This window comes from Eptatretus burgeri, chromosome 5 (assembly GCF_056783735.1).
Source record: "Eptatretus burgeri isolate ZD-2024b chromosome 5, Ebu_testis_v1, whole genome shotgun sequence".
Classification (NCBI taxonomy): Eukaryota; Metazoa; Chordata; class Myxini; order Myxiniformes; family Myxinidae; genus Eptatretus; species Eptatretus burgeri.
The window spans coordinates 99290616-99301241 of record NC_140965.1 but is presented as its reverse complement, the minus strand read 5'-3'; the positions used below and the strand labels follow the sequence as shown (position 1 = coordinate 99301241).

At 41.4% G+C, this 10626-nt stretch overlaps 1 protein-coding gene across 2 annotated transcripts in view; it reads right to left on the bottom strand.

Moving 5' to 3' along the window:
* Window positions 1-1231: 1231 nt before the first annotated feature.
* Window positions 1232-10626, bottom strand: part of UBA52 (ubiquitin A-52 residue ribosomal protein fusion product 1) — a 42760-nt gene continuing 33365 nt past the window's right edge. For both annotated transcript variants that reach the window (XM_085883137.1, XM_085883138.1), the window contains exons 3-5: window positions 6364-6450; window positions 2539-2641; window positions 1232-1460 (exon numbers count right to left, since the gene is read on the bottom strand). In XM_085883137.1, coding sequence (XP_085739263.1) covers window positions 1367-1460; window positions 2539-2641; window positions 6364-6450 — 284 coding nt within the window. In that variant the 3' untranslated portion in view covers window positions 1232-1366. The remainder of the gene's footprint in view (window positions 1461-2538; window positions 2642-6363; window positions 6451-10626) is intronic.

The window sequence follows — 10626 nt, the reverse complement described above, 5'->3', positions numbered from 1 at the left end:
CCCCTCGGTAGTTGTTGCAGTCTTGGCAATCACCATTCCCAGAGAGGGACAAGATTCCCCCTCTTCCAGTCAGTTGGGATGATGCCTGTATTCCAGGCAGAACACAGAAATGCATGCAACATGAATGTCACATTTCCACCAGCCTTGAGAAGTTCAGCAGAACCCCATTGTAACCCACCCCCTCCCCCCCCCCATAACCCCATTGTAACCCAGACCTATGTCCTTGTGATGACCATTTTCAACTCCAACACCACCCTTCGATAACTCTCTTATCAATACTTCAAGGCGTTTTATTTATCTCAAACTCTATTCTTGTATTACATCGAATGACAAATGTCCATGTATTCTGAGAAGTTTCTCATAATAACTATTTCCACCTGAAGTCTCGAATTTCTCCTCCATTTCCTTCTCGCACACAAAAACAAATACACTACATTGCCAAAAGTATGTGGACACCTGCTCGTCCAACATCTCTCTAAAATAATGGGCATCAATATGGAGTTGGTCCCCCCCCCCTTTGCTGCTACAACAGCCTCCACTCTTCTGGGAAGGCTTTCCACTAGATGTTGGAACATTGCTGCGGGGATTTGCTTCCATACAGCCACAAAAGCATTAGTGAGGTCGGGCACTGATGTTGGGCAATAAAGTCTGATGTGTAGTCGGTGTTCCAATTCATCCCAAAGGTGTTCGATGGTGTTGAGGTCAGGGCTCTGTGCAGGCCAGTCAAGTTCTTCCACACCGATCTCGACAAACCATTTCTGTATGGACCTCACTTTGTGCACGGGAACATTGTTATGCTCAAGCAGGAAAGGGCCTTCCACAAACTGTTGCCACAAAATCTATGATGGTTGGGAATGCAGATTCAAAGAAACCAAAGTCTGCAACAGCAATAAGTTCGCTTTTGCAATTGATGATTGAAAGCACTTTTGCCCAGGCATGCTGCCTTCCCTTCCCCTCAGTCACCTACCCCTCCTCGCTCTCCTTCGTATAAATATTCCAGAAAAGGACCCTACTTACTATCACTATTTAATAAAAGCCACAAAATATGTAGCGATTTGTATTATTCTCACCACAAATAAGGAGATATTCACTTCCTTGTGATAAACACTAATCTTCAAACGTAACCCTTTTATTAAAATGTAGGTGTTTCTTGTTGGAAAGGAGCATGGAATTGAAGCCTTCAAGTTCAGAATCAAGATGGAGGAAGAATTCCTGAACATGTGATGAGACATTAAAGATTTCCAAACACTTTATTTCTGCTAATTTAACAGCAGGAGGTTAGTGGGTGGGGGTTGAAGGGGGAGAAGAAGCAAAGGAAGATCACAGTCATGCCTGTGTCGAGGCTGAAAGGATCGACATTGGATCTTCACTTCAACTTCTTTTTGGGACGGAGGTTGTTGGTGTGACCGCACTTCTTCTTGCGACAATTTACGGCCCGGGCGTGCAACCGAGCATAGCACCTGCAACACAAGAGAGCAGCATTTCCACAAAACACAATGGTGCTTGAACTCAGGTGTGATCATCAAGTCAGTGGCAGTTACGTTACAACTCTTGTTGCTAAGTAGGCCACTCACTCGCTTGGCTGATGCTGTCTTTCAGCAAATTCCCCAAAAAATGACAGTAGAGTTCAGTAATTTTATTATAATTAGGAAAGTGAAGGACCCATGGTGTCCTTCGTGAAGAGTCGGTGAGCCATAACCGGCACCCTGAACAAATTCCAAATTGCTGCACCCAACCTTAGTCGAACGTCAGGCATGGCCAACCAGTTTGTGATAGACATGGAACAAGCTTTGCCCACAACCCCACAAGAACGTGGGAATAATTGTGGCCGTTAAAGGAGAAGAATTCTGGGGGGGGGGGAATTAACCCAGGGGGAGGGGATTCGTTGCTCATAATTAATCACCATCCATCCTAGACCCCAGCACCCCCCACCACTATGATAAAATCTTCCAAAGCATTGTGGAACAAGAAAAAAAAATTAAAAACCAACTCCATTCGAAAATGAAGACCATTTACAGAACTACAGAGAAGAACATTGCATTGATAGTGTCGACTTCCTCCAAGAGGTTCATGACAAGTATGCATACGTCATGCATTGACACCGTACCAATAACATCATGCGTTGCTCGGCAACACCTTGAACTTCCTTTTGCAAGGTGGACCTCAGCATCTCACCTCATGTTATACCATTCACAGTGTGCTTGCAGTATTTCCATTCATGAAAAGATACAATCATTAAATTTAGCTGTATTATATATAAAAAAATCTATATGATAAACTTCACAAAATGTCAACCTCTCCATAGTTAAAAAACGTGCGATCACCCGTCCTGACTTAAATCGCTTTCAGTATCGACTTTCCTTTGTTCAGGAACCCGAACAGTATGACCAAAACACACAGCATTGACACCATGAAACAATATAGCTTGCATACACCTGGATGGCTTGAATCAACATGGTACAATAATACTGAAAACTAGTCTGGAATAAACAACGTGCGTGTTTGTGTGTGCAAAGGATAAAAAAGCAGAAGCCATACTTGCGACAGATCATCTTGTCACAGTTGTACTTCATCGCGAGGATGCGCAGGGAGGGTTCAATGATTCCACCACGCAGACGCAGAACCAGATGTAGCGTCGATTCTGAATAAAAACGGGATCACGGTCTGCTCAGAATATGTTTAACTTTATTTTAAAAAAGAAAAAAAAGAAAAGGTCATTTCTGCAAAATGAAACTCTTCCATAAAATTACTATTCGGAAGAGGTGGAGGGAGAAGGTGAGAGAAATTGAGCAAAAAAAAATATAGCCCTGCTCACCATGTAAGGTTAAATGAGGGGAGAGAAAGGAAGTTAAAAAGAAAGGCGTCGAAGAAACCCATCATGGAGTTTGAAAAGTATGAGACAATGGGATGGGATATTTTAAAGGACAACAAGTAGGAGGCATAATGGTGTGTTCTCATGCAAAAAAGGAGAACAAACACAAGTACAGGAAGTCCTCGATCTAAATTGATTAGTTTCCTTATTTATTTATTTATTTTATTTTTTTTTTTACAACTTGACACCATTGACAAAGCATGGACACTTTTCGATTTACATCTCATCATTTTCGTGTTGGTGATTTTTCATGGGGGCAAATATATGTTTTTTTAAAACTTTTAAACCTCCTGAGAAATCCCCTGTCGCAGTCAACGTGTGGCTCTAAATGGAGTTCTTTCATCCCCTCTTCCTGTCCAGGTTGGAGTTCCTCAAGGCGGTGTTCTGGGCCCTGTTCTTTTTCTGCTTTTCATCAATGATCTCCTCCGACTCTGCAAAGTCCTATCTGTCTCTTTGCTGATGACTCCATCCTCTGCCTTACTTACCATCTGTCATCCCTCAGATCAGCAAGCAGCAGCCTCTTCACTTTCTGCAGATCTGGATAAAAATCACAAGTTGCTCCAACACATGGAACATGTCTTTCAATCCTGAAAAATCTCACACTCTCACTGTCTCTCTGAAAGGACTGTTTAGAATCACCCCCCCCCCATCTACTTTCTCAAGAATTCTCTGGAAGAAGTCCTTTCATTGAAGCTTCTGGGTCTCACTATCTGCCATGATCTTTCCTGGGAAAGTCAAATTTCCAACCTGGCCTCCAAAGCCAGTCGCCGATTGGGAATCCTCCGTCGTGCAAAGTCCTTCCTTGGCCCACCTGAGCTCTTGACCACTTACAAAGCTTTCATCCACAGCCTGATGGAGTGCTGCTCTCCCCTCTGGGCTGGTGCTCCTGCCTCTCACCTTCACGCTGTCGAAACCAAAGCATTTCGGATCATTGGTATCTCCCGCAATGAGGCTTAGTCTTTGGGCCTCTCACTCTCTCACCACAGGCAGGTCGGTGGTCTTTCTGTGTTCAACCATCTCTCCAGTCTCACCCCCCCCCCCCCCCGCTGTTCTGTCTGCGATATGTCCATATCCTTCCCTCTCCCACCCCTCTTGTCTCCTGCCCCTTTGTTGTGCGTTAGCTTTCATACGAGCCTCGACAATTTATACAAAAAATAGAAATAAAATAAACTGCACCGCACCCACTCTGCTCGCGTTTTGGAAACCGTCGGAATGTCAGAAAAACACTAGACACCAATAATACAAGCAAGTGATGATGTTCGTGCATTGGAAAAAAAATGTAAGAACCTTCTGTTGGAAATGAAATCTGACATAAAATGGCCAGAGAGTAAACTCATTCGCAAAACAGACATTTCGCAATTTTTTTTTTACTAAACCGGTCTACGATCGGAACGATACTCAAGCACAAAGCGGGAATTCTCAAACACGTGATGGTATCTGCACCGATAAAGTCAAAGGTGATTACCAAGAACTCTGTGATCAAGTGATCGCCGAGATGGAAAAACTTTTTTTTTCGAGGCTCGAGGACCAGACAACAGAATTGGCACGTGCTGATGTTTATGTTGCATACTGTCATGGGTATGAAAGTACAATGACTGGTTTTGTGGGCTTTGTTGTCATGTCTTGTCTTGGTTTTGTTTTTCAATGGGATTTCTTGCATGATCATGAATCCTATACTCTGGTCCAGGATTTTGTTCCCTCCTATCTCTCTCGCCCGAAGTCGCAAGTGTTTATGAACGACCCACCATTGCATAAGCTCAGTTGAACTATGCTCCAGATGAGCTAAAAATAAAAGTTCAATTCTGCCAAAGCAGTTCCTTAGCAAGGATTACACTGGGTGGTTTGCCATCGCATTCCTAGCAATGGTTAGGGCAGGAATTTGTAATTTGCTCAGGGTGCTGGCGATAACTCCCCTATTCTTCGTGAAGGACACCATGGGATCTTTGAACATGCACCACCCAATGCTGGCAGAAGGAACACCCAGCATCCATCCGAGGGACTGCACACAGAGCCTTGCTCATCTTTGATAACTCCCCTGGCCATCCTTTGAACATCGATGACATGGCTGACAACGTTCGTATTGTGTTTTTGCCACCAAACACCACGTCGTTATTGCAGCCCATGGATCAAGGTGTCATCGCATTTAAGGCTTATTACCTGTGGCGCACCATGAGGACAAGCCCGCAATTCGGGAGTTTTGGAGGGGTTGTAACATCAAGAAGTGTGTAAATAACATCAGTACCTGTGGGATGAAATAACCCCTGCAACAATGAATGGAGTTTGGAAGATCTGGCCTGAATGTGTGGATGGCTTCCAAGGATTTGCAAACATGCCCGATATCCAGAATAAGATTGTGAGGCTGGCGAGGGAAGCCGGGTTCGATGAAGTGGACCAAGATGATGTGGTTGGAGTGTCATGGAGAAAACCTGACGAATGAAGACTTAATGCAGCAAGAGCAACAAAGGGCAAGAAAGTCAGTGCAAGACGCTCTGAGAACCAAACACCTCCCCCAAAAGAGCCGAAAATGAAACTACTCTCTGAGGCTATCGACCACATTGAGCAAGGACTCAACTTATCTCGGGATGACCCCAGTATGGAGTGCAGCATCAATTGTAGTCATATAATTGATGGTGCCCTGCATTGATAATAAAAATCCACACGAAAAGAAGAAAGCTGTCCAAACCATTCTACTTCCCTTCTTCAAAAATCTGGAAACCTTATCAACTCTGTCAAAATGAAAAGGAACCTTGGCAGCCATGTATGAAACCAGGCAGATATCAGACGAAGAGGCTCTACCTCGCCGTCTCGGTGATCTCTCTAATCGTCACCCAAACCTATCAGGCAGCGACATGCTTTATACACCGCTATTTTTGCCGAGTGCAGCACGTATTTATTAGTAGTTACTTACTGCCCAGGAACACATCCTCGGTTTTTAAGATAATGCCGATGGGAAAAACGTTTTCGATTCACACTCGGGTTTCCAGAAACGCATCTCGAATGCATTTGAGAAATTACTGCACAAGTAAAAGAAAATAAATCCTTGCAAGGTAAAGCATGTTGTGGGCCATGGGGTCAGACCAACATGGTGGAGAATAAAAACACGAGCATATAACGGTTAAAAATATCCGGCGCAAAAGATCACAAAGTGCAGATGTTTTGGGCCTTGCCCTTTGTCGGAGGATTCCGACGAAGGGAAAGGCCCTTGACATAGTATGGGGTCAACCTGACAGCTGGGAAGGGGGAGGGGTGGACAGAGAGAAAGAGAGAGAGAGAGAGAGAGAGAGAGAGAGAGAGAGAGAGAGAGAGAGAAAGAGAGAGAGAGAGAGAGAGAGAGAGAGAGAGAGAGAGAGAGAGAGAGAGAGAGAGAGAGAGAGAGAGAGAGAGGTCAAACAAGCATGGTCTGTGGTTAACCCGACGAGAGAAGGAAGGAACCTGAGAGAAAAAAAATGGCAACCACGAGACAAAGGTGTGTGTGTGTGGAGATGCGATACCTTTCTGGATATTGTAGTCTGACAATGTCCGGCCATCTTCCAATTGCTTGCCGGCAAAGATCAGTCTTTGTTGATCAGGAGGAATTCCTACAAAAGGTGCATTTAAAAAATAAACAAACGTCAAAATGCTGAACTTCTTACATCGTGTCATCTACAGTATGTACACTTCACTTCAATCCAAACCCCAACCAATAAAGAAAGTCAAATAGATTCGGAATCAAATCACGATTTCAAATCAAAGGCAATCTTCATAAAACACGAGTATCCCGAATGCTTCCTGGCTCCTCTTCATCTGTATTTTCGGAGATAAACGAGAGACCTCAAAAGCCTCATGTGTGTTTAGTTTCATTAGACTTGGGCCATATCTTACGTAATTGCTTATACACAATTCATTTTCAGTAAACTATACAAAGCAAAAATAATTTCAATGATTTCCAAGTATTTCACTTTGTTGATTACAACTCCACAGTGATTTCGACAAACTCACGTGCGGTCTGGTATTCCAGCATTTCCATTCATTAGTGATATCCTAAATGCCCAAATGTCAAACCGAGAGGCTAAATGTACTGAAATGGAGTCACAGGTACTACATTCACAACCAAATTGCACTATACATCGCAGGGAGCATCCACAATGAAGTAAGAATGATATTATACCTTTTTCAACCCGATTTGACAAGACCAAGAGGATATTGCCTTGGGAGGCATGACCCACAATGGGAGGCTCACAATGTCAGTTATTACCTCCATCACCGATGGTGAAGGAGGTTATGTTTTCACTCCTCTGTCTGTCTGTCTGTTTGTTTGTGTGCAGGATATCTCAAAAAGTTGTGGACGGATCTGGATGAAATTTGGAGGGCAAGTTGGGTGTGTGACAAGGATGAACTGATTGGATTTTGGTGAAGAACTGGATCCGGATACTAGAGTTTATTAAGTGAATCGTCACCATTGAAAGATAGGGCTAAACTGATCTATATCACGATGTCTCTAAAAGTTGTGGACGGATTCAGATAAAACTTGGTGGAAGGGTTGGGTGTGCGGCAGTAGGGTGAATGTACTGATTCTGGCTCACTTTCCCCCATGTTAATGAATGGGGGATTCTCAGCGATTCATATTTTTTTCCTCTAAAAATAAACCCCTTTTTATCCCAAGGTATATTTATTTGTCTCCCCTTTTAACCTAGGGGCAATCTTTTCAAATAACCAATGCAATAAGATAAAGATTTGTTCAAGTAGTAAAGTAGTAATGTGATTTGTTAAAGGTGATTCTAAAGAAATATTTGAAACATGTAAGCCTCGGGGCACTCTTTTTCAAATAACCAATGCATATTGTTGAGCTCACTCATTGAACCTATAAAGATTTGTTCATTCTCAAATTCCTTCAATAGTTTAATTTTCTTTGCACAATAATCCCCATCTAAAATATTTAAAAATAAAACATTTGAATCTTTATATTTTTTAAGATACCCCTTTTGTGCCATTACGAAATGATAAACTTCTCTTAATGCTCTTGTTTGACCACCTCCTGAGTCTCAGATTTTTTTTGCATAAGCCACGCCCACTTTTCATAAGCTCCGCCCACTTTTCATAAGCTCCGCCCACTTTTCATGAGGTATTCCCCTAAGCCCCACCCACTTTTCATGAGGTATTCCCCCTAAGCCCCACCCACTTTTATTAAGCCCCACCTACTCTTACATCATTTCCAGTTCATCTCTCACTCACAAAGAAATCACTAGAAAATTCTAGAATGTTATGGTTTTCAAAAATTTCCCAAGGCTTGTCTGGGCTGTTGGGCAATTTTCAAACAATCCTCCATTTTGAAAAAGGAAACCATAGCAACCAATCTTTCTCTATAAAAGGTTCAACTCAGACTCCATTTTAAACATTTTTTCTGACAATGGAGTGCTGTGCTGAGCTTGAGTGGGATGACTTTGGAGTTCCTTGGAGTTCTACTACTGGTATGGAACTAAACCTTCAAGTTGATGAACTGGATTCAAACCTCTTATCTATTGAGGTAAGATTTTATTTTCCTATTTACAGAGTTTAATTTAAGCATATAATCATTTAATAATTTAATCACTTAATTAATACATTATTATTTTCTCTCACAGGAAATTGTATCTGAAAATACCGATTTTGCCACATAACAACTTGGGGTGAAATTGTTGGTTTGGTTGAAGACCTTGTGAGCGACCAAGACCCACAGAATGAGCTCGACCTTGTGGCCCAACCAAAGAGTTATACCTTGGAGACCAGCAAAATCCTGAAAAAGAGTTTTACAGCAACAGTACTCATTGTGAGTTATCAAGACAATACCCACTGAATAAGTTATACCTTGATGAACCAGAATACAAGTTTTATCTTGGAGACTCACAAATTTAAAAAAAAAATAAAAAATAAAAATCAGTAAATGAGTTCTGCCTTGATGGTTTAAATAACTACCTTGGAGACTCAACAGGAATGTGGATATACCTTGGAGACTTGGAAACTTGGGTTTATTTTGGAGACTTAAAATGTGGTTTCCACCACTCTTTGGGATCTAAACCTATCGATGTAGTTCTTTGTTGGATGGTGCTTGATGAGAGCAATATCAAGAAAGTTCTTACTCCCCCTTTCTACTTCATCAAACCTGAAAGCTTTAAAAGACAGAATTGGAAGAAGAGAAAAAAAACATAAAAAATATATATTGTTCGTTCTGGGAAGAAGACGCAGGAAGGTTCTTACTTCCCCTTTCTACTTCATCAAACCTGAAAGCCTTAAAAGACAGAATTGGAAGAAGAGAAAAAAACATAAAAAAATATATTTTGTTGAAATACGTATCTAAAAAAAGATATTGTGTTGGGTGAGGGTTGAGATTTTGAATGTGAGGGTTGGGATTTTGAATGTGAGGGTTGGGATTTTGAATGTGAAGGTTGGGGTTGAGATTTTGAATGAGGGTTGGGGTTGAGATTTTGAATGTGAAGGTTGGGGTGGGGGGTTGAGATTTTGAATGTGAGGGTTGGGGTTGAGATTTTGAATGTGAGGGTTGGGGTTGAGATTTTGAATGTGAGGGTTGGGGTTGAGATTTTGAATGCGAGGGTTGGGGTTGAGATTTTGAATGCGAGGGTTGGGGTTGAGATTTTGAATGCGAGGGTTGGGACACACACACACACACACACACACACACGCACACGCACACGCACACGCACACGCACACGCACACACACGCACGTACGTACGTACGTTAAGCCTTGACTATTCAGTTGAGGATTCTGTGTTTGGGGTTCACAGATCTAAGAACGTCCCCCCTTGACACACATTATATACTGTTATACACCTTGGACTTGGCCCTCTAGTGTCCACAAAGGTGTATAGTAGGAGGGAGTGAAGGGACAACCCATGCGTATTATCTGCTTAGTTTTGTCTTTTGTAATTCCTGTGAATAAAATGAACCTAAAATCTCTTCCCCTTCTAAATCATATATCTTAAAAGTCCAAGGAACCGTATCTATTACATCAACAATTTTAAAAAGTTTGTTCGTCCATCGTTTAGTCTAACCTTTTTCAAAATGAGATTTCCATCTATATATTCTTACGATATCACGAACTTTGAACTTAGGTTTTCTGACATTAATCTCTTTTTCATATTTTAATTTTGTAAATGTTTCTGATGGTTTCATATTCGTTGACATGTGAATCGTGTCATTATACTTATCGACAATATCCTGAATAAAAGATGACCATTGTTGTGAACCGAGTTCTGTGAATTTTTTTATATAGTCTCTCTTATAAGGTACGATTAAAACGTTCAACAACAACGGCCTTCCCTTCATTAAAGGTACTGTATAATGTAATACTGTTATTTTTTAGAAAATTCATTAATGTCTTGTTATAAAACTCTCTACCCTCATCAATCCACAATTTTTTAGGTTTTCTCTTACTTTTATTAAATATCTGTTGAAAGGCTAACATAAGAGTATTACCCGTTTTGTTTTTTTAAAGGGACAACCCATGTGTATCTACTCCTCAAATCAATAATGGTTAAAGCATACTTGTACCCCTTATCATTATTGAGTTCAATCAAATCAGCAGACCAGATATAATCAACTTCCTTGGAATAAACCTTCCTTCTACGAAACTTTGTGAATATTGGTTTTTGTAATTCATCAGCTAATTGCTCTTCAGTCTTAATGACATCATTAGAGCCTATAAGTATTTTGAATTTCCAAGTCCAAGTTTCAATTTAGCACTGATCATCTTCTTCACGATGAATCTATCAACTTTTTC